Here is a 27,493-nt window from a genome sequence, read left to right on the forward strand (position 1 = left end):
CATGTCTAAATGGTTAGCGTGATGACCTTTGCTTCTAAGGGTCCTCGGCTCGATTCCCGGCCGGGTCATGGATGTTAACCTTAATTGGTAAATTCCTTCGGCTCGGGGACTGTGTTTGTGTGCCTTCTTGAACATTAGAATCCATCATCCCCATACTCGAAGTTACGCAGTTCACCTATAAGCGACAATTAGAAAGACCTGGACATACCTCTCCGGAGGCCATACAAAAAAAAATCGTTATTTGGTCAAAATTTATAGATTTTGAAGCTGTTTAGACCCTTCAATACATAACATTGTTTGAACTCTCGAAAAAAATCAGAAAAGATAAAGATGATTTTTATGATGATGAAGATGATAATGATATTTGTTGTAAAGGGACCTAATATCTAGGACATCAGCACATAATGGTACGCAATGATATGATTATCAAAATTCCAAAAACCATCTACTGCCTAGAATTCAAGAAGAACACGATGAAAAGGGACTATGAACTTAAAACAATCAGTGGATCCGACCCGCAATGCCCCACCTTCCCATAAAAACAACTTTAAACAATGGTAAGTTACAAACGGAACAAGGGATCGCTTCCAGAACAAAATCCTACATCGATGATGCTTGTTGTCCAAAGGGGTCCAGGTCTCCGGTCCCTCACAATGGCACAAATTACTGGTAAAGTAGACCATGATGTTCCTCATATAGCGGTATAATCATAGGTAACGTAGACTCATGGTAATTCTCACATTGTGCTACTAATCACAGGTAATGTAAAACCCACGGTGCTCTTCCCCTAATGATACTAATCACAGATCAATGGTATTTCTCACATAATAGTACTACTCACAGATAATGCAGACCCCATGGTATTCCTCACATGATGGTACTAATCACAGGCAACGCCCAGACCGTGGTGTATCTCACATAATGGTACTAATCACAGGCAACGCCCAGACCGTGGTGTATCTCACATAATGGTACTAATCACAGGCAGCGCCCAGACCCGTGGTGTATGGTACTATTACAAGTAATCTAGTAGTACTAGCCACAGGTAATGTAAAACCCATGGTGCTCGTCCCCTAATGATATTAATCACAGACGCATGGTGTTCCTAACAGAGTAGTACTAATCAAAAGTAACGTCGACCGATGGTGTTCCTCACGTAATGGTAATAATCACAGGTAGTCTCATGGTTCCGAAAACATCATCCCTTTGTCGCCTCTTGCGACAAGCAGGGGATACCGTAGGTGTATTCTTCATCTGCGTCCACCACCCACAACGGGTAAAATGTATTTATGTACACTTCGTATATTCGTATATGTCTCCGCGTAAACTCATGTATGGAAAAATGGTCAAAACCGACCATTCGCGCAGCTCAAGAAGCCTGGGTTGAACTCCACTTGTCTAGAACATAATAAGGTCAGGTGCGACTTATCATTCTGACCCTGCTCTGAAGCTAATCACCTAGCAAGGTGACTCACGTGTAGATAAAGGGAACAGCACTGTGTCCGTCCCTCACTACGAGTTTCTCTTCGCCCCATGACTGTGTTCTAAACTGTGAGAGCGTGAAGTATTCGGCATCATCATGACAAATTTACAGTATTCTATCACTATGATGCCGGTATTAGCACTACTACTGCTGTGTGTCCCAACGAGTCGTAAGTACCACCAAATTAAAACTAATGTTATTGTTTTTACGTACCACTAACTACTTGTGACTGTTTTCGGAGACGCCGAGGTGCCGGCATTTCGTCCCGCACGAGTTCTTTTACGTGCCTGTGAATCTACCGACAAGAGGATGACGTATTTGAGCACCTTCAAATACCACCGAACACTGCCAGGATCGAACTTGCCAAGTTAGGGTCAGAAGGCCAACGCCTCAAACGTCTGAGCCACTCAGTACGGCCAAAAGGGAATTAACCAGTAATAAAAAATAGGCTACGAATGCCCTTGAAAGTAAATCTTTCCACAATCTTTAACCTTATCACTGGATAGAATGGTTAGTTCTAGTCTCGGTCGCCTTTACCTTCGCCCCCAGGAATTAAACTAATAGGCCTACTCATTTTTCGATTAGGCTTCTTGATTTTCTTACTATCTGATTTACGGGCAATATGGCGACGATGGGATAGGAAAGGACTATGAGTTGGAAGGGAGCGACCGTGGCCTTAATTAAGGTACAGCCCGAGCATTTATCTGGTGTGAAAGTGGTAAAGCACGGAAAACCATTCTCACGTCTGCCGACAGTGGGGTTCGAACCCAAGCTCAGAGCTACGCGACGCTAACCGCACAGCCCCTTGCTCGGTCGTGTAGGCTAGCTGAATATCAGGGCCATATGTCTTTCCAGAAACGGAAATATCGTTTCTTAAACGTTTCCATTTATTGATATATATTCGAACCCAAATCATTCTGGACAAACCGAGCGTGCCTCTACCGCCTTGAACAGGCAGCTTCTTACTATAAAAATGCATAACATTACACATTCCTTTTTGAAATTTGCTTGATATATTAGGCTGTGTCAAAAATTAAAAATGTTTCCTTTTTGGAAATTAAACTAAATATTTTCCTATATTTTGATTTTTAAAAGGAGTTATTATTCAAAGTCTCCTCATTTCTTTCAGTAATTTAAGTTTACCTTTGTAGAAATTTTAAAGATATATCTGCGTAGAATGCCTTTACTGGTGAGACCTAGTGTTTACAGTGCACTATGTCTTCTGGTATGGGCTAGAGAAGTTTTGTTACTTTCATTGATCTGTCGCAATCTTATCCTTCGCTTTGATAATATGAGTGTGACTGAGGAATGCTATTCCATATGCAGCCAGTCTCTGCTATGAATGGTGTTAAAAAGTTGCTTATGAGGTCGGTTAGCGCATGCATTTTAGTGGGCTTGGCAAACTGATATGTAATAGCCTCTGGCTTAGTGAGAAAAGCAACGGGAAACTAGCTCAATCCTGGTTCCCTAGTACGTCTCTTCAGTGATGCCTAGGTTATGTATCATAGCTAATGGTGAAGCTGTTGAGAATCCAACCAGCCTTCGGGCTGAGAACTGAACATGCATACACATGTAGGTAAAATTGTGAAAGCTCGGAGACGTTGAAGTAATTCAAGTGCTTTGTTTTTTTTATTTTACCTTTTACAGCTGCCGTTACGTCGCATCGACACAGGTAGGTTTTATGGCGACGACAGAATAAAGAAGGACTAGAAGTGGGAAGGAAGCGGTCGTGGCCTTAATTAAGGTACAGCCCCCAGCATTTGCCTGGTGTGAATATGGGATATCGTGGAAAACCATATTCAGAGCTGTCGACACTGGGGTTCGAACCCACTATATTCCGAATGCAAGCTCGCAGCTGCGCACCCTTAACCGCACGGCCAACTCGCTCATTATCTTCTTCTCTGTGTCATTGGCTTCCAAGATATTAAAGAGCTCCTGTGGGACAAAATTCTAAGAGCCCGGTTAAAATTTACAATTGAAGTAATATTGGATAAAATAACACACGTAGTAGTAGTAGTAGTAGTAGTAGTAGTAGTAGTAGTAGTAGTAGTAGTAGTAGTAGTAGTAGTAGTAGTAGTATAGTTTCTAAATGCTGAGCGTAGTGGATTTTTTTGTCGAGAAAGTCCTTGTTGCCTAGTTCTGGGATTTAAGCCATGGTTAGCTAGGTGTCCGTGTTTGCCATAATGGCCACGTTTCATTTGCATACCACATTAACAACTACCATAACAACCCAACACATGGGGCAACAGACTCGAAAGGGCATGGCCTACCAAGCACACGCTGCTCAGCCATAAGGCCTGCAGATTTCGAGGTGTCGTGGGGTCGGTGTGACGAATTCTCCAGGCCGTTATTCATAGCTTTCTAGACCGGGTTTACCAACTAGAATAGAAACGAAAAATAGCATAACACCCCTCCACATAATGGGGGAGGCAGGAAAGACACCCGGTCGTAAAACTGGGCCTATTTCTCTTGTACAAGAAAGATTGCACTTGCGACCCCGCTAGGGTGTGGGGAAAATGACGTAGGAAAGAGAAATACTCTTATTGCCATTCTCCTTTTTTACGGTGAGCCCAGCTAGTGACCACGAGTCATTTTCAATTCATCCTTCCCTGATGTTTTTTCTTCCCTTCTTTCCAGTATTCCTTCATTATTGCACTATGCTTTATTCTTCTCTCCTCAGGTCACTTTGGACTGGGTTTCCTTTTCATTCTTCCTTGGAATCCTTCCATTCTTAAAAACTTTCCTTTTAAAAATCTTTCTATACTCTCCTCTTCTTTTATTTTATTTCTTTCTATGTCTTTCTTGAACTCTTGTATCCAGCCCGTTGTTGACTTTTTCTCCCTAAGATACCTGAACCTGTTTTCTCAACCTGTCATCATCCATTCTATATATATATATATATATATATCCAAAAAATTGCAATCTCTTATTGTTTCTGTCACATTTTCTATGCTCTGGTTAATTTCCTTAACACTTCTTATTTTCCATGGTTCTGTTGTTTTCATTGGTCCTAAGATTTTTCTCATGATTGTTCTTTCCAATACTTCCAATTAATCTAAACCTTAGTTCAAAACTTGACATTCACTTGCGTAAAGACATTCTGGTTTCACCACAGTACTGTAGTACCTTATATTAAGATTTTTAGATAAGCATTTCTTGTTGTAAAAATTCTTAGTGCTGCCATACACTCTTTCCATCTTGTGTAAAATTTCTTCTACAGCAGATTTTTCTAAACAATTTTCTTGAGTAATTTCTCCCGGGTATTTGAATTCCTTTATATTGTATACTTTTTCTATTCGACAAATATGCGCTCTCAAAAATTTTTGTGCGTTTTCTACGTTTTTAAAACATTTGATTTTTTCTACAGAGATTCTCAAACGTGTTTTGTAGACGATTCCTTCCAAGAGATTGATTTGTGTTGTTACACTAAGAGATACTCTGATCTGCAAATGCCAGGCAATTAATTTCAACACCTTTGTTTTTCCCAAAATTTATTGGCGAAATTTTTGGTTATTTTAATTTTTCATTCTAAATTCTTTCAAATTTCTATAGGATGGAATTAAACAGGATTGGCGTACACCTGTGTTTATCTTGATAGATTTTGATGTTTTGACCATAAATTTTACTTTGTAACTGTATCTGTGTTTCCCGTATTAGGTTTGATAATTTATATTTCACTCCAAATTCCCAGTATTGTTTTACTTCAGGTTTCTCCATCAACAGAACCGAAGTATTAGTATTATTAACACATAGAACTTTAAAGATATTGAAAGCTTGTCTCACCGTCAGTGCTGAGCTAAAGGGGCTACTAATCAACTTTCCATTGTGTCAATATCTAATGATATGAGCATTTAAAATTCAGAGATATTATCCGACAAGCACCTCACGGAAAAATTTGCTGTTTTCAAACACACTTCGTTTGCACCATTGTAACTGTTCCACCTCATCAAAACACTTGAGGAGATGAAAGTTATTATCTTGGGACACATGAATATTAAATAAACTATTTGTGGCTTGCCCGCAAATTGCCACGCAAATAGAAACAATCAACATTCCATGGTTCCCCATTTCTCTATGTAATGTTTGGGCGCCATGGTTACAATTTTAAATAAAACTGTAAACCAAAATTTATATTTACTAGCATAGAGACTTATACTTAGATCACAGGGGTAGGATTTTAAATAATTAACCATTAAGTATCGCTTAAGAAAGAAAATTAAGCAATATAAAATACAAATGAATTTATTATACAAAAAATGAGATGAATCGGAAAAGTTTCCTTAAAGCGTGGAGGAATTTATAATTTACTGAATTTACTATTGCTTGCTTTATCTAATTGAAGCTCACCAATTGCAGCTTTCGTTGAAGTCATCTGGTTTCCGTGGTTACTCGTACTCTTCTTCTCGATGTAGACTTTGCTCCATGGACATCCTTCCTTCCTTCTCTGATATGGTACGGGCTATCTGGAATAGCACTCCCTATTTGCCTAGTCTTTAAATTAGACATTGGCCCTATACTTGTAATAACTGATCAGCGTTGATCGTATGAGGAGAAAATTCAGAGATATGAATTTTTCCATATTAGTAGAAATCTCAATCCAAATTCCGTAGACTTGAACTAAACATAGTTCTACGTCCACAATATTTACTGAATATCACACAAGCCATAAGCTTGTTTCGTTTCTCGTAGATCCGATAACATAACCGCACCTAAGTACAGTATCAAAGCGATAATACATTGTACAAAAATAACTCTGTCGCGGAGGGACCACACACTGTTTCAAAAATCAAATCACGTCGTTTAAAGTAGATGTTCACAGTAGAAGTAGTAGTGATGGAGTATCACGTAGTTAGGTTGTAAGGTTGTAAGGCTGTAAGGTCGTAAGGTTCCGTTCTCGTGTTGAGAATCAGTATATATCCGGGCTCACCCCCACTCTTGGTAACAGTTCAATCTCAAAACTCATATACAACGAAGTATCTGATTCGATAGATCGAAGCATCAACTCCCCTCCTCTTCTTCCTCGACATGTCCCGAAGGCGATGATATAGCTGACCAGCTTGCAAGCCTCGCGCACGGGTCGCTGTTTACTAGCCTTGGTCATAAAATAAACCCATGACGCACGCAAAATCCCAAGCTTCAAGAATAACCCTCCGTATACACAAATATGAGATGAAATGAAAACAACTATGTCTCAACATATTGACCGTATTTACAACATAATGAATTCTTATCCTACATAATATAATAATTTAAATAATAAAACGATGTTATCATATATACAATATGATTCCAAATTGCCTTGATTACAAATGATTGACGTTGAATAAATATGTTATTACAAATAATTGCCGATGGCGGATAAACTTGATATCAAATGATATCGCGTAAAATGATATTATATTAAGTTAGTAGGGCTGGAGAGGCCTGGACGGTTACACCATGTCACCGACTAGGACTAAAAATTAATTAATTAACTTGACATTGATTGTCTAGCGTTTGCTGATGATATTGGCACTAATTCCCAAAGACATCTCTGATACACATAAACAGATCTCTCTACTCAAAGAGCAAGCAGCAAAAATAGGACTCTCATATGAAGAAACTAAATTTATGACAAATATAAAAAATGTTCCACATGAACTTACCAACGATATGAATAAAATTGCGAGAGTAAAGGAATTCAAGTACTTGGGTGAATGGATCACAGAAAAATGCAATGAAAATAAATCAGCAGCTTCTGAAATTCAGAAAATGGAAATTTCTTTTCAACACACGAAGAATGTTTTAACTGGATTGGAACAGTAAAATTCGTCATTACTTAACAGTGATCAAACCTGAATCTCTTTATGCTTCGGAAACGCTCAATTTATAACATAAAAACTTAAAGGAACAATTAGATATTGAAGAAAGGAAAATCCTGGAAAAAATCATAGGGCCCGACTCGAAATATTTAAAAGTATCTAAACTTACTCATATAATGAGATCGTGACGAATTCGAATTCAATGTTTAAGCCATTTGGAAAAAATGAATAACACTAGACTTACTTTTTTGCTAGTGGCTTTACGTCGCACCGACGATGGGATAGGAAAGGCCTAGGAGTTGGAAGGAAGCGACCGTGACCTTAATTAAGGTACAGCCCCAGCATTTGCCTGGTGTGAAAATTGGAAACCACGGAAAACCATATTCAGGGCTTCCGACAGTGGGATTCGAACCCACTATCTTCCGGATGCAAGCTCACAGCCGCGCGCCTCTAACCGCACGGCCAACTCGCTCGGTACTAGACTTACTTATCGGATACACAAATTTCTACAAATCAAACGTACGAGATCAAAACGGTATAAACATGTAGAGAAAGTCCTCACTGAATCTGCAGGATAGAAATGTAATCAGGAAAATAGTTTACACAAGGGGATTTGAGGAAGATGAGAAGAAACCAACACGAAGTACTTGGTCGAAGGAACTGAAATTATAACAATCCATGAAAATGAAGAACTACTGGGCAAGGAGGAAAGCTCAACAAATGTTGATTCCGCGTGGTCCTAAGTGAATTACTAACCACGTGCCCAAGGCTTGCACTACATACAGAGTTCCTTCATCTTCTTCTTCCGGCTACATATTTGCTCTACAGTGCACGTAAATACCGGGTGGTTAGTATTAAACTTTCCCTACTTAACTGCCTCTATGTAAAAAACCAGCACCTGTATGAACAAGAAAATTAATACAAGAATTGGCAAGGACTTACGGAAGAGAAATAATGCATGAGCAACTCAAACCAAGGACTTTTAATGCGTCCCCATATCACAGGATATGACTGGATTTTACAGATGCATCATCTATCAGACTACGGTAGAAATAGTGCTCGCTGACCAGCTGCTGCCTATCCGAAAGCACAGTCCGGGTGGCAGCAATGTATGCTCGGATCAGATACGAGCGAGCAGATTACTCAACTCAGTGAATCGAGAGGTTAAAAGCACAATGGTTCTCTTATAACGTATTACACAAAGATATACAGTGAATAGCAAAGCAACTTGAAAAGGAATGTACTGTAAGCGTAATGATTATATCACGAATTGGATGCTTTTCAGAAATCCAGAGTCCGGTTTCTTAACTATTTATGTGACCAGTTAAAAAAATATTCTGTCTAATACTCCCTTCCACGATGATAAACAAACCATTGAAATCATTCTCAATAAAAAGTCCTCTTCTCTGTTTCCTCCAACATTAATTCTTGAACGACAGAAAATGTATATGGATAAGGATTTAGCTTCTTTCTTGCTGCTTTATGTGCTGTGAAGACAGATACGTCAATCTCCTGTGGCACGGATTTAGACGGATTTTTATTTTTACAGGTAGCTGTTGTACCCATGCTCTACTACGAGATTCTCAGAAAGACTGTCTTTGTGGTTTTCTAACTGAAGTCAACATAGGTCATTACCAAAACATCAGTAGGAATGTAGCGATTAAAAGCAATGTTATCATACAAAACACTCGATCAAACGGAAAACCGCACATTTTCTCACTTTTAACGAACAGTACTACGGTGCCGATCTAACAGTCCAAAGTTCCAGGAATGTAAGTGTGCACACTGCACATTCCTATCAGTGCCACAGAGCAGGGATCAAATATTTCGAATGCTATGATGAACCAGTGTGTTACGTACCAGAAGTAACAGAAAATTTATGAATCAGAAAGAAGAAAGTTATCTAACTCCCCAGCTACTTCCCGCCAATATTCAGAAAGGCGATGCGACCGGGCGAGTTGGTCGTGTGGTTAGGGGTGCGTAGCTGTGAGCTTGCATCGGAGAGATGCCGGGTTCGAACCCCACTGTCGGCAGTCCTGATGATGTATTTCCGTGGTTTCCTATTTTCACAGGGGCTGTACCTTAACGCCACAGCTGCTTCCTTCCCACTCCTAGCCATTTCCTATTCCATCGTCGCCATAAAACCTATCTGTGTCGGTGCTACTTAAGGCAAATTTTAAAAAAATACTCCGTACGCAACAATAATCCCATCTATCGGAGATGAGTGGCAACAAAAGACACAAAGCACATCACAACAAACAATAGTCGATGTAATGGTATTGTTGACCTATTTTATGAGCTTTCTATATTGTAGGCCTTTACAGTTAGTTTTATTTCGACTCGGTGATATTAGGGCGTCTTATAAAATTTTATATACCGTTTACTGTAGTTCCTTATTCCCCGACTTTACATACCGATCTTCATTAAATTCTGTTCACCCATTTTCTCGTGACTCGGCGATGGTAAGTGTACCGGGCGGTACACCTCCACGCCGCTAATTTAAAATGTGCGCCAATTGAAACTCCTCTGCTGGAGGAAGTCTGAACTTTATTGACGGTATTAATTTTCAAATTTCTCAGAAGATGTCACTACGTGGAAAATTTGGAGTTTTTGAACTGTGTCATTTTCGACGTATTTTTGTTTTGCTTGTAGAAAGAAGTGTGAACTTTCTTTTCTAGAGGACACTACTTAAGATCAACAATAGTGCACCCTAGTCCGGAGTGAAAGAACTGTTGTTTTTTTTTTGGAGAAATTTTTATTTCAAAAGTTTGTTTCTTGTTAAATTTCTTTCTGTTATTGTTTAAGTTGGCTGTATACCCCTCTCTTTCCCCTTGTTTTGTATTTAGCCAATTCCGAATTTCTTTTATTAATTTCTGACCAATCGGATGTATCTTCCCCCAACTTGAATATGTTGCTGTATCCTACCCAATAAAGTTTTTGTGGGAGGGTGTTCTCATTCCCCTAACGCCTCGAACTTTCCGCGAGAGGATATAAACTGCTGATTTTAGGGTCTCCGGGCCACTTCTGTTCCATCTTTCAGTGTGTAAAGTACATAGCAGGGGGCGGGAAGCGCCTCTTTCTTCGGCGACAGTCAACAACCAGGTAATGGCCGACTAATTACTTCTTTTCTTGCTTGCTCAGCAGTTTAACTCTCGGGGCGGGTCCGAAGTTTTTCCATTATGTAACCTTCCTTAAAATGTAAAGAAACTTGTATCTATTCTATCTTTTAAACTACATATTGGGATAGAGAGTGCTTAACCCTCTCGAGCTCCCACTCATATTGTTTTGAGGTGAACTTATATTTTTCTCAACCTATTCTTCTTCGACTTAATGTAAATTGTTTCCTTCTTAAGTCACCTCTTTAGTATGGGATTAGCCCTTATATTAACGGCCTAGTGCCAAGTAGGTTTTAACAAAGCGTATTAGGATCGCAAGTTCGCCTCCTCTCAAATTGTTATTTTAGAGGTCAAGTAATTAATTTTTTTTCACTTAGTAGACCTCAGTAGGTTGGGTATTTTACCCCTGTGTCTATGTCCAGGGAGGACAACTTGAAGGTGGAGTTTGGTGTGGCCTTTGAGAGGCTTAAAGTTGAGAGCGAGTGGCTCTTTCTTGAAAATTAAGTGTTGTATGCCTCGAGGAGGCTTTTCTGTGTAATTTGGAGCAAGTGCTCTGGAACATGAACGGGGTTTTCGGCCCCTCTGGTAAAATTTATTTTGGAGTAAAGTCGGGCTAATTGCTCAAGAATTGTGAATTTGGGGCTCGAAGCCCAAATCCTGTAAATCCTGTAATTGGAACTGTTGTTGCCTTGCTACTCTGTACCTGCCGTAATTGTTATTTCTTAATTTTGAAAAGAAAATATAACCTTGTTAAATTTTAAATTAATTTTACTTTCGTAGCTTGAGACCTGTTCACCACCCCGCACCTTCTTTCACCTCTACCTACCACCAAAACACGGTAACAGTAAGGACTTAAGCAACAAAAATCCAAATTCATGAATATCTTTGTTATCATAGCCGGTACGGTAAAAATGTATGACATAAATTATCGTAAATTTAATAAAATATAACTTTAGTTATGTAGTATTTATCAACAGGACCACAAATAACAAATATTTAAAGAGTCAAATTTTAGGTTTCCCCTAAACTACCATTTCACTCAGCGTTAATAAAATTATTGATAGCCTGCATTGTAGCGACATTGTAGCGACATACAGATTTTCATTAAGATAGGACCACTAGTAACAAATATTTGAAAGTTAAATTTCAGGCCTTCCCCTAAACTACCATTTCTCTCACCATGAGTAAAAGTATTTTGACCTAGATTGTAGCGACTTATTCCTAGACATTGTATACCGATTTTCATTAAATTCTCTTTAGCCGTTTGCTATTGATGCGTGTACCTACAGACAGACAGACAGACAGACAGACAGACAGACAGACAGACAGACAGAAATTATGGAAAATTTAAAAAGTGCATTTTCTTGTTACTGTGGACACGACCGATACAGATATGCCATATTTTTTAAATTCTGAGCAATGTACAGACAAAACTCTTATTTTATATATATAGAATGAACAAAAAATGCCGCACTTGGAGGTCGGCATGCGATTCCTCATCCCATTTCAAGATAAAAGTTTCTATAGCCAAATCGGATCTGGTGCTGTTGGAACACAAGTCGAAAACGAGAAGCTGGCAACACTGCCACATCCTGCAGCGCATCGGAATGTAATAGAGAAACGTTCATCATCATGCCGCTCTACCGTATCCGCCGTCGCAGCTCACTGAGTAGACTGCTGGGTCATCAAACCCACATGCACCATGGATCTACAGCTCGAATCTACGTCAGGTTGTTGGTTTTTTTTCTTTCTTTTTTGTGTGTGACGTCAGGTCCCTAGTTCCCGTCGCGTAACTGCGTTTGTAAACATGACATCCTGTTGTCACATGACAATAGTCGAACACATGAAAGTGTGATCCATTCAACGCCTGCGGGAAACCGGTAATCTTTCGTCCACAAGTAGTGGACAGAGGTGGTCGAAGGACTAGACGTACTCCACAAACAGAGGACGACATTCTTGAAGCCGTTCACCACTCACCTCGGCGAAGTGCCCGTGTTATTGCAAGGCAGTTCCAGGTACCTCAAACACTGGTTGTTGACGTGTTGCACGACGAAAAACTGCATCCATATCATTACACGTTAACTCAACACCAGCGGCAAGAAGACCGCATTCAACGAGTACAGTTCTGTGAATGGCTTTTGCAACAAGTTGAAGATTACGAACATTTTATAAAGAATGTTGTATGGAGTGACGAATGTACCTTCACTCGGGAAGGTATTTTCAACCATCACAACAGCCATTATTGCTCTGACCATAAGCCACATGTCATCCATAAACGTGGCTTTCAGGCACGCTTTGGCATAAACCTGTGGGCTGGAATCGTGGGAGAGTGCTTTCAGGCCCTTACCTATTGCCGGACAAGTTGAATGCGCCCCGATATCGTACGTTTCTGGGCAATACTTTGCCTGACGCTTTAGAAAACGTTTCACTTGGTGTTCGGTGACAGCTATGGTTACAGCATGATGGTGCACCGCCACACATTGGTATGACTGTGCGTAACTGGTTTAATGAAGCTTTCCCAGGGAAATGGATTTGTCGTGGTTGTCCAATGTTCTGGCCTCTACGTTCCCCGGACTTTAATCCACGAGATTTTTATTTGTGGGGACACTTAAAGGAACGTGTTTATAGTACTCCACCCATGGATGTACAAGACCTAATAGCTCGCGTGCATGCTGCATCGGCAATTGTGGATACAAGTGTGTTGCGTAGGGTCCGGCAAGGTATGCTCCAGCGAGTGGCGAAGTGTTTGCAAATGCCAAGCGGTCGCTTTGAACATTTGCTGTGAAGTGAACTTTGCTTGTAAGTATACGTACCGGCCTTGTGAAGATAAGACCCACCATCATCGCATCTCTACAAGAGGACTGAATTCTCCTCCACAGCAGTCTCTTATTTTTTTCGGTTGGGTGACGCCACAACTATACTTACGCACCCCGCCGACCGCAATCAAGCATATAGGCAGGCACCAAGTTGGAAGTCCGCCTCCCCAACATGTATACCCTCGTCGTCCGTGATGTTAATCCTGCTATTTCCGATGAAGACATCTACACGGAACTCCGCTCAACAGGCATTCATTCCACCTCCATGCTCTACGCCGGACCTGAACCATCGCCTGATGTACTCCTGTTTCTTCGTTCTTCAGACGAATACTTCAATCTTCTAGATAATGGAGCATATATTCACCGCCGTCTACATCGAGTCGAAGCTACTCCTCCGAACATCATGGCTCAACTACTCCTTGACGCACCCGATACGCCTGTCACAATCAATTCATCTACAGCAACCACGCCACCTCCATCAACCACACCATTCCATCCTTCGTCATCTAGCTGCACTACCACTACCACCACCACCACTTCTGCTCACACCTCCCCCAACTTTCCGATAATCACTTCACTTATGTCCCATCCTTTCCCCCTTATGACGTCAACACTCCCCATCCCTCCCCTGATCAACTTCGTCCCGAGTGCACCCTATTTCAGCCACCTGCCGCGGGAACTGCCACCGACACGCCTGCAGATACGGCACGTCCACCATCGCCATCGCCACCGTCCGACCGCCCTACCACCTACAGCTGCGTCGTTCGCAGTGTAAACCCTGGCATATCATCTGAAGACATCGTCCATGAAATCCGCCAAGCAGGATTACCAGTGCGCCGAACGTTCCGGATCTTCAACGCAGATGGACCCACGTATTTAATAAGACTCTAACTTCCTACACTCGACGACGCTCAACGAATTATCAACCACGGTATACAGCTCTATGGCCGCCGCCACCACCGGGTTGAACAGTCTCGCTCTTCTCCTCAGCCTTTAACTCGTCCTGCCACACCTCGTCGCCGCCCCGACCTGGCCCTCATCCTCAACCACTTAGTCCACATAACATCCGACCGTATCCACACCCACCCCGTTACTTTTCGCCACCATCGCCAACCTCTCACCTCTTCACCCTCCTATTCACTTTTCTTCTTAACTTCTCCTCCTTCTATCACATCCGTGCACTTCATCTTATCCCTTGCAACCCTTGTTAAACCTTCCCTCCTTTGCATCTCTCCTAAATATGTATTTTTTAATCTGTCCATAAAGCACTAGATAACCTACACATCCTTAACCTCGTCTTATTAACTTATTCATACCGCCTTTTACCCATCTCCCTCTTCTCTCAATTCTTCCCAACCCCATCTAATCTCCTGGCAAGAGAGAGGGCGTTACCCTTTAGGTGTCCCGCCCCACCCCTTCAGGGTGCGGAATGAAAACTTTTCTTTAAAAATTAAAAAATTAAGAAAAGGATAAGACTGGACGTCACAAGTACATTATGGAATTATTGTGCGTAGCATAATGGGCAATCCAGTGTAGCCTACCTACTGTACTGTATTGTGTTTCCTTGTAGGCATTGGATAGAGACGATGTTACTGTATCCACTATTATGTTCTACGTATTGGCGTTATTTGTGCCATGGACGAAACAAAGTGGTCGTTTATGTCTGTACGAAGTTCATGTTACGTTTGAATGTTTAAATAAAGGTAACTGTAACGGTAAGACAGAACATAGTGTATTGCATAGTGGAGGTGTAAATTGGATACAATTTGATACATTAACTGAAAAAATCGGCGCGAAAGCGACTCGAACATCGGCGCGTCCACACAACCGGCATTTATGGCATTACATCGTCTCATTGAGCTCCGGAAGAGCGCCGAGTTCATGCGACCTGTGCTTGGACACGCTGCACACCGTTACAGCGTTGCCAGAGCCTCGTTTCTTAACTCACATTTCTATTAAACCTATTTGTAGGACTAGGTTTTGCAAGATAACATTTTGTCGTGAATTTCGACGAGGAACCGCATGCCGACCTCCACGTGCGGCATTTTTTTGCTCAGCCTGTATATAGATTTGCTTTACGTCGCACCGACACAAATAGGTCTTAGGTTCACGATAGAATAGGAGTACGAAGGAAGCGGCCGTGATCTTAATTAAGGTACAGCCCCTGAATTTATCGTGTGTGAAAAAGGGGAGACACGAAAAACCATATTCAGGGCTGCCGACAGTGGGGTTAGAACCCGCTATCTCAATTGCAAACTCAGAGTTGCGCGCTCCTAACCGCACGGCCAAATCGTTCGGTGACGGACTTTTAAGGAGCCTCTCGGAAATATCCAAAAGTTCATCTCCCGTTAAAATTGGTACTCTAGCGCTCTTCGGAGCATTTAATAATGTAACGCAGCTCAGAAATGTTCTTATTAAATCTCACACAGTACCACGACGCGGTTGAACGGAGTCAGGAAACCACTCGCAAAATCTTCCGTTCACTGCTTCCGTGAATTTGTCACGTTCCCTTCCCAACACATTGCCAAGGATATGTAGAAGAGAAATAATGCATGAGCAACTCAATGAAGGGCCTTTAATGCGTCCCCATATCACATGGTATGACTGGTTTTTACAGATGCATCATCTGTCAGACTACAGTAGAAATAGTCCTCGCTTCTTTTTCAGGCACAAACGTCGACATGATTACTGAACGATACAACACAGACACTAGTGTTTGATGGACTCAACTTATGTGTTTTGGTGTATGTGTCAAATTCATACGCCGCATACCGTTCGCTGGCGCCATCTCTTAGTGAAACTGGAAATTACGCATACACCTGGTACTTCAAGGAGGTGCTTGACATTCAGTATTGAATCTTACAATATTTTCAAAATAATTCACTCATCGCAGAACAAAACCAGGTAATTAATTTTTTCTCAGTAACCTACTAAGGTTCTATTCCCGGCTCTGCCACGAAATTTGAAAAATGGTACGAGGGCTGAAACGGGGTCCGCTCAGCTTCGGGAGGTCAAGTGAGTAGATGGGGTTTGATTCCCGCCTCAGCCATCCTGGAAGTGGTTTTCCGTGGTTTCCCACTTCTCCTCAAGGCAAATGCCGGGATGGTACCTAACTTAAGGCCACGGCCACTTCCTTCTCTCGTACTTCCCTATCCCTTGCAATCTTCGCATCCCCTCAAAAAGCCCCTGTTCAGCATAGCAGGCGAGACAGCCTGGGCGAGATACTGGTCCTCCTTCCCACTTGTATCCCCGACCCAATCTCTCACGTTCCAGGACACTGCCCTTGAGGCGGTAGATGTTGCATCCTTCGCTGAGTCCGAGGGAAAAACCGACCATGGAGGGTAAACACATTAAGAAAGAAAGAAAGAAAGAAAGAAAGATTTATAATAGTGGCTTCAACCAGTAAGTTTGTCTTGTCTGTAGTACATTTTCTGTTGGTATTGTAGACGTGGACACTATTATCTTATAAGTGAATTATTGATGGTAAATTTACACAGCTGCCTCTGTTAAAGAGGCACAAATGTGACACACGATTTCATTTATACTGGTCCACATAAGAAAATAATACCTGGTTAGTATAGGGCAATTTGGGTTTCATACATGATCCAAAGCAGATACATCTCTTATTAATTGTTTGTTTGTCCAATCCTTTTCTCGCTTCTCTACGGGGTTGGGTATGAGGCGAGGTGAATCTTCGTGGCGGGTATTTATGACCGAATGCCTTTCCTGACGTCAACCTCATCAGAGGAGTTAATGAGATGAAATGTATGCCGTGATATATGATAGTAGCAAGGGAGAGGGTGAAACCCGGTGCCGGCAGATAGCTTACTCCTGTCTAATAGCACCCAGGGACTGCTGAAGGCTTAACGTCCCCATCCGACGGACGAATCACCATCAACAGCGTCATATTCCCTCACTCCATAAGAGCACTGCGGAGAGGTTTGAAAGTTAATCCAGGCTTTTGGCACGCAATCTAGTGATTAGGAAATGTATACCACCACCTCCTCTACCCTTCCGGCTAATATTCTGATGGTGAACGTTTTTCGACCAACGGAATTCGAAGCGGCTAAACACGGTGTCAGACCGTTTAGACTTCAACGCTTTAATGATCATGGCCACTGGAGGGCTATTTTTTGAAAACCGTTATTTACAAAGCTGTTTCATATAACTCAGAAAGGTTTGACAACGTTTGGTAAATCGGTGATTTCGTATTGTTTAAGAAAAATGCTTCCCCTAAGAGCTGAATGGTTTGACAACTTTTGGTTAATCGATGATTTCGTATTGTTTAAGAAAAATGCTTCCCCTAAGAGCTGAACGGTTTGACAACTTTTGGTAAATCGGCGATTTCGTATTGTTTAAGAAAAATGCTTCCCCTAAGAGCTGAACGGTTTGACAACTTTTGGTTAATCGGTGATTTCGTATTGTTTAAGAAAAATGCTTCCCCTAAGAGCTGAACGGTTTGACAACTTTTGGTAAATCGGCGATTTCGTATTGTTTAAGAAAATGCTTCCCCTAAGAGCTGTAATTTTTTACTTATCTCGTTTTTCCCTGTGATGAGTGAATTTTGAATGTATCAATCCTTCCTCTCTCTTACCAGTGAGAGGTAATCTTATTCATTATGAACCAACCACTGAGTTGCATGAGAAATGGTGATTGTTGTTTCAAAGATAAACATAACTAGATATCGAAATCGACTTTCAACCTGCTAGGTCGTGTTACGTACATGTAGTACGTGTTGAAGGGATGTTAAATACAGAAGAAAAATGGCCTAATAGGTTGAAAGTCCATTTTGATTACAATGCGGTCGTGAAAATTCAATATTCTTTGATAAGGCCCACAACGGGCGACTTGCACGCACTCTACAATGTGATGGCAGTAGTGCCAGACCTGTAGTTTAGATCTTTTCTAAAAGAACAAAGATAGCTTAGGCCATTGCTCAGTTGGTAAAGCAACCGACGCGAAATCGGGAGGTGGTGGGTTCGGATTCCACAGGTGTCCGGTTGGCCATTTTTATTCTGTACTTAACATCTCTTCAACGCATACTATGTACGTAACACGACCTAATTGGTTGAAAGTCGATTTCAAATACAATGCGGTCGTAAAAATTCAACATTCAATAACTAGATATCCTTCCCGTCTTAACTCCAATCTGAAGTAGGAAAGAAGAGGTCTGACACTTAAAAGAACGTCGGTATCGGCAAAGTAAGCGAAAGGGTCACGAAGGGTGAGGAAATTATCACTACGCCAGGCACACTTACTATCATCAGGTTAGGAAAAGGAACAACAGGTGACCAAATGGGGTCCGATAGGAAGGATGAGAGAGATGTTTTTCTTTGTTCAAGGAACGAAAACACGAACAGGCACATATCAGTGTATTACCTTCGAAAGACCTTTAGTAACTGAATGAATGAATGGTTAAAATGAATATAACACTCTTATGTCCCAGTCACGGATGACAACGAAGAGGGGAGTGAGTATTCGTTTATTGTATCCTAACAATTGCAATTTGTTAGTATTACAAAGTACCAGGGACATTCCAGTTACTGAAGTTATGCAAAAAAATAATTACTGATACAATACCTATCAAGTACACTGAACACTGCTAGCCTTATGAAGTATTTCCGGAAATTTTTAGTTACAGTATATAGTCAAGGATACATCCTCATTTATACCCTTACTGCAAAGGAGGACGACCAGTACCTCTCCCAGGCAGCTTCATCTGCTATGCTGAACATGGGCCTTGTAGGGGATGGAATATTGGAAGGGGTAGGCAAGGAAGAGGTAAGGAAGCGGCCGTGGCCTTAAGTTAGGTACCATCCCGGCATTTGTCTGGAGGAGAAGTGGAAAACCACGGAAAACCACTTCGAGGATGGCTCAAGTGGGAATCGAATCTCCTGAGGCTGAGTGGCCCCGTTCCAGCCTTCCTACCATTTTTCAAATTTCGTGGTAGAGCCCAGAATCGAATTCGGGCCTCAGGGGATGGCAGCTAATCTCGCTAACCCCTACACTACAGAGGTGGACATTATTATTATTATTATTATTATTATTATTATTATTATTATTATTATTATTATTATTATATTATTATACCAGGGGTACACCTTATCCGTCCAGTTAAACTGCGTGCCTTCTATAAGGCCATCTAGGTTATCCAACTTTAACTGATGTTAAGCAAGGTACTTCGGTGTTCAATTTTTCCCCTCTGGCAGGATCAACTAAAATTCATTCTTAAGGAAAAAATTTATTTTTACCATTGGCTAACCTTAGTTTTTAAGGATTATTTTCTTCTTCTTCTTCTTCTTCTTCTTCTTCTTCTTGTCTACACTTCTGCTGCTTCCTTCTTCAAAAGCTATCAACCAATCAGAATTTTGTAAATATTTTCACTAGCCGATTAAAATCGGGGGTGCGTACTGAAATCCAGCCTATTTGTAAAGATTTCCGGAAACTTCCCCTCGAAATACTATAAAAGCTGAGCGCTTTAGGGCCATAATGTCATCTTCATCGCACCAGTTTAGTGAGTGCGGCGTGTTCTTCACGGTCAGGGGCCGCGTCGGCATTCGGAAGGCCCAGCAACTCAAGGTAATGGCAGAATTTTCATAGCATGTGATAGCCCCGGCAGATAGTGTGAGGGGAAGGTTTCAAACCTCATGTTATGTAAATTTATAAACCTGGTGATTTAAATGTAGAACTTTCGGCCAGTCTGAAGACTCTGTTCTATTCCCAGTTGGGAAATATGTAACGGAAGGGAACAAAGACTGATTACACTCTGTTGATTCCCATTCAACTTAGTATGGGGTGACTGAAGTTTCTAGTTATCTAAAATTCTTAACACTCCTTTTTGTATTTAATATTTCTCATTTGTCACCCCGGCGTAGAATAGGCTTAGCCTCTGTATCTTTGGGCCATAAGCCCAATTAGGATTTTAAAATATTCTAGGAAGAGTGCAAGTGTTTCGCTTCCTAGCCCTTTCTTCGTGGCCAATCATGTTCAACCTTTTTATTCTTACATTAAGGCCATTTAGTATGGGCAATCATTGCTCCTGTTTTTGTTTGTGGAACTGAACGTGAAAAATTGTTGAGCAGAAAATAAGCCCAAACCAGGGCTGCGTGACTGTAAATACCTTATTTGAAGATTGTCAGGTATAACCTTGTGCGCTGCAAGAAACGTATACCTCTGAGAGGCTGGACTGTATTAACGGTTGGAGATTAGACTCCTAGGCTATGTAAATTAGCTATAATGCGCATCCACCTGTATAACATCATGTCGATAATTCTCTCAAGTTTTGTACCTGATGTTTTGGACTTTAAGTCGTTGTTGTTGGGTCTGATGAGCTTATTATAAGTTGTTATTGTTCATTCATAACTTCCATTTATCAAATTTTAAATTTAGAAAAAGGTATAAAATTTCGAATTCCATAGTTAAATTATGCTCTAGATAATTCCTTGTCCGCCCATTCATCCCGGCAGCTTCTTACACCTCTCTGATCCACGAAATTTTGTTAACAATTATTTTGGGTAATATCTATATTATCAACTTATTTCTTTGATCTGTGTCTCAGAAATGAAAACGTACAAGGGATTTGATTATGTTTTTCCTTACTTACAGCATTGCCGACATCAACTATCTCAGCAGATGGAATCGAAAATGATGCCACATCACCGAGAATACCAGAAATGCAAGCACATTTGTCTCAAGAAGAGAAAAGTAAATCTGAAACCGGTCTTAATAATCCATATCAGGAGATTCTATACACTTCAAACCCACCATCGTTCAACAACTTCTATCCTCAGTACGGAAATCCTCTGTCAAGAGAAAACCCTTTGCTCAGTGGAGACCAGAATCGATTATTGTACTCTAATCCGTACTCAAGCAATCAACCACATTTCCCAATTCTCTACAGAACTGAGTCATCATTAACATTGCCCAAGACTAATGCTTTAGAACAGCAGAATGTGCGACTTATTAAGCGAAACCAACGTATACTGAGTCTTCGTAGGGGTCGATATAGGTATCCAGTACAAAATATATATCCAAATCAATTTCCGTACTATAACATTCCAGCGCGCAACTTTATTCTTCCTCCTTCTCTTAACAATGATCAGTCATATCCTCAATATTCCAATACGAACCTAAATCCAGGCGAAATTCTAGTGTATCCAAACCAAAATCCTTTTATTCCACAGTACTCTAAGAATGAACAATCGCAGACATCTTCAAGTCAAAATAGACAGCACGAAATACCTCAGCAAAACACAAATAATGCTCCTTCCCAGAACCAGGAAGATCATAATAGCGATGCAAATAAAAATTCTGTACAGAATCAACCCGGAAATCAGAACGTACCCCAGCAACCTAACGTAAATGAGAACGGAAGTCAAAATCATACTGGAAATCAAAATCAAAGCGATTATCCGTCTTCAGATATGCAAAACGGAGGAGGACAGAATATGTATCCCAATGGAATGTACCCTAATCAATACATCAACCAAACTCCCGACGGAATCCCAATTCAATATGCAGGCCTAGGCTACTATGTACCGGTAATATATCAAAATCCTTTCCCTTTTGGATACCAAACACGAAATCAAAATGTCCAGTATCGCCCTATCTCCACTTAAAAAAATCTATGTGCATAGTCCCAAACATTAGAAAACTATTTTCTGAAATAAAACTCAACATTTCAGGCTGCGATTGATATCAGTGAATAGTCGAGGCTGACTTTTGGATAATTAATGGATCAAGGTATCCCACGTTGTTCTGCTCCATACTGATTACTTTAGTTCAAATATAGTATTTGCATCTTGTTATGGAATGTGATTGTATCTGGACAGCGCAATCTTGGGCCATCTGGTCCTCATTCACCGCTTATGTTTCCGAGAATGGCCGATGTTTCTAAACAACCAGCACTCATTATATGACTGAGTTTTGAGAGCCTTATTTTGTGATTTTACTATGCTAATCAGAAGTTTGCCTCGCTGCAGTCTAGAACGACACTACTGGTAGAGTGCAAGTGCTTCCTCGTACATCATAAGTCAATTTCCTTGAATCCTGAAATTCGAGAAGCACGAAACACATTTTTCATTGATCTTCATCAAAGTGTTATTCGATGCTTAAGGACATCAATGCAAACTCTTAAGGACATTGAGGTTTGAGGAGAACTTTCTGAGGTGTTGGTCAAATCTGGGTGATATGGATGAGAGAGAAACATGACCGTAGCCACAAAGCAAAGCCATCTCCGTATAGACCTCGAAAGACCCTGGCAAGGTAAAGGGTTTCCACTATTCGTAAACCTCGATACTAAGGGGAATAGAGTAGTTAGCCCTATGGCCGGCGATGAATCAACCTTGATCTTCATTTTAACTAAGACTTACGTTCCTGGAAAACGGGTACATGGAAAGGAAAATTTCAAGACGCTGTTAGTGTTTGGGTAGAACGCGTTTATCGTCCAGAGTATTTAACTTACGGCTGTGTTTAGTATCTTAATTGACATTTGAAAGAGGAGGCTATCTCTTGTCCAAAAAAAATTTAAAGCTGAAACGCAGTTTTTATGAAGTAGCGCTTAAAATTAAGGCGAAATTTGTGTTAATTACGTGACGTCACACGCATACTCTGTTATAAGATGGCGCTGTGTTGACTCGCGCGCTCAGTTCGAGGTTACCTAAAACAGCAAAAACAATTTCATAAGTCTACGAAACCCTCAAAACTCTCTAGTCGTTACCATGGTGACAGCCTACCACCAATTTCTTTTGATGCGAACATCGCGGCTACATGCTTCTTCAGAAGTGGAAATTTAATTTCTAAATAATTTGAGGTCCTGGTGAGGAATCGAAACCACGTCCTTCGGGTGAACCGAGCACACTTTTATCACCTCAACTAAACATCCCCCGACGTTAGGCACAATTGAACAATTCTTAACTGCAATCAATTCTTTATAAGGAATAACCTTGCGATGTAGCAGGCTGTGTAAATCAGTGACATTGAAAATATGATCACGTACAGAAAGCTTCTTCGGCTCGGGTTAGCAAGTGCTGGAAACAAATCAATAGATTTTTTTAATTTGCTTTAAGTCGCACCGACACAGATAGGTCTATGGCGACGATGAGATAGGAAAGGCCGAGGAATGGGAAGGGAGCGGCCGTGGCCTTGATTAAGGTACACCCTAAGCATTTTCCTGGTGTGAAAATAGGAAACCACGGACAACCTTCATCAGGGCTGTCAACAGTGGGGTTCGAACCCACTATCTCCCGGATGCATGGTCACAGCTGCGCGTTCCTAACCGCACGGCCAACTCGCCCGGTGAAATGAATAGCAGAACGCGGGAGGAAGAGAGGGAAGTGAGCAACGGTTGAAGGTGTCTCTGTCCTCAACTTACCTCAATTCAATATTAATTACGAGCTTCCCAGAAATAGCTATAATATTCAGAAATGCCCTTCGCGTAATGAGCGTAACTACCCAGAAGTGTATGCTCCTCAAAAAGGTAACAACATTTCCGAAAATATAAAATATCGCGCTCAAAAATTAATAGACTATGTCGTTCAAATAAATCACCTTCTGTATCAGTGTGAAACAGCGGATATCTTTGGAGCTTTTGTAACCTGGTGAAGAAAATTTGCGTCTCTGCCTTTTTGATTCAGAAAGTAAAATTCATTGCAATCGGCAAACAGATGTTGTTATTGCCCTGAACGGAGACACCCTGTCATTTTTCAAATATCTAGGAAGTTGGTTGTCTGAAGAATACGAGCCGAATGTAGAAACCAAATCCAGAATCGGCAATGCAGGAAGTGTGTGAAACTCTCGCCTCCGATTCGAAACACATTAGGATGTCTTGAAAGTGTTACATCGATTCGTTACGATGGTGAAGGCTAGACACTAAAGGTTTCGTCAATGCAGACCTTTAAAGTGTGGAAGGGTACCAGAATGTTCAACACACTATAGCTGCATCACGTCATTATCGAGGAACTCCTCTGTGCTAGGAAATCAATCAAAATCGTAACCCTAGCAAATCGCGGGGAAGTAGCCTACAGTATTTCAGTCATATCTTTCGCGATGATAAATACGACCTGATACAACTGAATTTTGAAGGAAAGTTAGAACCGAAACGTATACATAAGTGGAGAAGGTTATCTTGGGGGTGAATCCTGTGACAGTGGTTACAAATCCACAAAACGGCGATCATGATGCGGGTAACACAAAGTGAGAGAAATTCTGTAAGGAGATGACACGAGAAAAGAAGCCATTTTTATCTGACAGAAAGAAGTGCTGTATCGTTATACTGTGCGTGTTTTCTTCTCCCGAGAATTTAAAGTTTTTCCTAGATCGTGCACTGATACCCTGCCTTGAACGACGTCTTGTACAAGCATGCACTAAAATGGTGTCCGGACATAAACAATCATTCTTTTACATGTTCCTTTACGTCGCACAGACACAGATAGGTCTTATGGTGACGATGGGACAGGAAAGGGTTGGAGTATGAAGGAAGTGGCCGCGGCCTTAAGTAACGTACAGCCCCAGCATGTGCATGGTGTGAAAATTGGAAACCGCAAAATACCATAGAGGGGTTCGAACCTACTATCTCCCGAATACTGGATGCTAGACGCACTTAAGCGACTACAGCTATCGAGCTCAGTCATAAACAATCAACACTGCCCCAGTCCAGTACTGAAAAGGAGGAGAGGGAGGTAGTGAAGGGGTAGTGTTGAAGGCCACTCCAGTACCGAAAAGGAGAGGAAGAGGGTACAGTACAGGGAGGCACAGTGATTGGTATACATCCACCACTGTACCCATTTCAATCACAACAGTCTTGTAGCGGGCTGTCTACCTACATCAGTGCGTTAAGCGAGGAGGAGGGTGCTTAGTTTATAAGAGGACACCATAACTGTGCATGCGTGTACCACGCAAATGTAATAATTAGTGATACAAACTGATCTCCACAGCTTGAAGGTTACAGAAATTGTCTATGTAAAATGGTGCTTACTGTATTCCATTTCCTAGTCCAACAGTACAGCATTCACGGCGTACTTGGCACTATCCCGCCACTCTGCATAACACCACGGAAGTGAACCTCAAAAACTCATACTTGTAGACTGTTTGTTCCGTAATCAAATAGAATAAAACAAAACCTAGTCAATAAAAATGTATATCTGAAATATGAATACGGATCATTACGTAATGTACGTTGCGTAAATAAACTCTAAAATAGTTAAATGGATTTCATCTTTTTACCTGTTTTGAAGTGTGTATCTACATCATTGTATATACTTATAGCAGTTCCTTTTCTCAAAAAAATATTTGATATTTCTAAATCATTGTAATGAAATAAATGTTTTGTTTATTAAATAAATCGAAATAAAAATCGAATTTCGTGTTTAATATTAAGAATGGCTTACCTCCTAATATTATGCCCACACCCCTCCCCACCGCAACCGACTCACCCTCTTTATCCTCTGTTTTCTATACGCTTTCTTCCCTACTGCTAAACAAGTTTTCATTCCTGCCCTGAAGGGGAAGGCGGGCCTCAAAGACGGTGACGCCGTCTCTCAGGCCAGGAGATTTGCATCGCAGAAGGAGATGTGCGGTGAAGGTGTGAAGGTTGAGGGTCGTGGCCTATCCTAGGAACTGTCCCGGGATTCGCCATTCTTCAACTCAGTTCTATCCTGCTAGTCTTCCATGCACTTTATTTTATTTCTATTTCTTCTACCATATTCATCCCTGATACGTCTGATGATCTTGATGTTACTTCGCAACGCACATATGATCTAACAAGAAACATCTTAATTGGAACTTTGATGTGTTATCAGCTCCTACTTGGAATGCCAGCTTATAGTGAGCCATCTGGTGACGGATGAGAGTACCACTTACTAAAGACCAGCGGTAAAGCATTCTTAAATTCAAACCCTCATTATTGGAGAAGTCTTCTTGGTGAACAGTCGGGAATTTCATCTGAAGACGCGGAGCAAAGTTCCCTGCGAAACGTAAAGAACCTTGTTTTCTTGACACGAGAAAAGCCGAAAAGATTATTATCATGTTTACCTCTTTCTACGTGATATAGGCTACTCATTTCAAATTACCGTTACGAGAATAAGTCACTTGCGGTTTCTCAATCATGTTGGTTACATCATTCATGTATATTCTATTTTATATCAAAATACTAGAAAGCTATCACTTTTAAATTGAGTATCAGAGATGATGATGATTTGGCTGTTGATGCAACTCCAACTACTTTTTTCTATACGCCAAAATTATGCCTCAGAAATTAGTTATTTTATGTATCAGCGAATTTCCTCTGTTATGTCTAAGGTAATCTTAAGTTCCTGGGGATGTTGATTATACTTTTTTTTAAATACAACTAGGGAACCATCCGGTACTAACACTAATCGCAAAGCCAAAAGGAAGATATCTCATCCCAAACCGTTCAGAGACGTAAACGGATAGCTAGTCTCGTCACCATCTGATGAATGTTTTATTAAATCACGAACCCGTCTCGTAATCAGATGGCGTTTGTGTATTTCCTTTATCTGTTCGGTGTTGAGGAATAGCTCTATCTGTGCATGAAATCGGGTGTCCTGTGAATCGCGCCCAGTAGGGCCCATATACTGTACCGTACCCAAGGGTAAATACCCTCTAGGACGATGCCTCCATTCCTGTATGAACATCCGACTAACTCAGGGTTGGGCAGAGAGTGGGTTGGTTGTCGGTTGGGTCAGGATAAAAAGTCGAAGTTCTACTCTAAAATATCAATCAATGACAGGAAATGGAGGTATAACACGAATGAGAAACAATCATAAGCGGTAAGATGGATTTATTGATAAATATCCCCGATCATATTACGAGAAAACAATTAAATCAAGAAAAAATATGTCAAAATGAACTCAAAAATGTAGAAAATAAGTGGAAATCAAAACGTTACTTGAATGATAAGACAAAATTTGAAATCAAAAATCAAGTTCAACAAAGAACACTATATACATCAAAACTGAGCTTCTTCTTATAGTCCATTGTTTATATTGTATGGCAACAAGTGTACGCAAACACTGACATGTGGTATTTCCGTATGGAGTTACACACTATCGCATCACAACGATAGTGTTTCCAAATTTAAGTTAAAACGAGAGTCGTCGAAATACTACCGTTAAATAAAAGTTACATTATAAAGAAAAGTTACGACGAAAAAGAAAAATAATTAAGACGCAATGGGACGCTATGTAAGTTATGCAAAATACTAGGAGCATATCCTACACTATATTTACAACAATTTAAATAATCAAACTAAACACATCT

At 40.9% G+C, this 27,493-nt stretch overlaps 2 protein-coding genes across 2 annotated transcripts in view; one reads left to right on the top strand and one right to left on the bottom strand.

Annotated features, from left to right (window-relative positions):
* Positions 1 to 27,493, bottom strand: part of LOC136873944 (beta-1,3-glucan-binding protein) — a 243,305-nt gene that overhangs the window by 8,625 nt on the left and 207,187 nt on the right. The window lies entirely within an intron of this gene.
* On the top strand, positions 1,516 to 25,523 carry LOC136873940 (homeobox protein 3). The gene is made up of 2 exons (XM_067147311.2): positions 1,516 to 1,652; positions 20,822 to 25,523. The coding sequence occupies exons 1-2, from the start codon at positions 1,580 to 1,582 to the stop codon at positions 21,832 to 21,834; spliced, it is 1,086 nt and encodes a 361-aa protein (XP_067003412.2). The 5' UTR covers positions 1,516 to 1,579; the 3' UTR covers positions 21,835 to 25,523.

Source organism: Anabrus simplex, chromosome 1 (genome assembly GCF_040414725.1).
Source record: "Anabrus simplex isolate iqAnaSimp1 chromosome 1, ASM4041472v1, whole genome shotgun sequence".
Lineage (NCBI taxonomy): Eukaryota > Metazoa > Arthropoda > Insecta > Orthoptera > Tettigoniidae > Anabrus > Anabrus simplex.

Excerpts from the sequence above, each read along its gene's own strand:
- LOC136873940 (XM_067147311.2), top strand. The coding sequence starts at position 1,580 with ATGACAAATTTACAGTATTCTATCACTATGATGCCGGTATTAGCACTA. Across the intron at positions 1,653-20,821 it reads GCTGTGTGTCCCAACGAGTC|CATTGCCGACATCAACTATC; the intron begins GTAAGTACCACC and ends CCTTACTTACAG.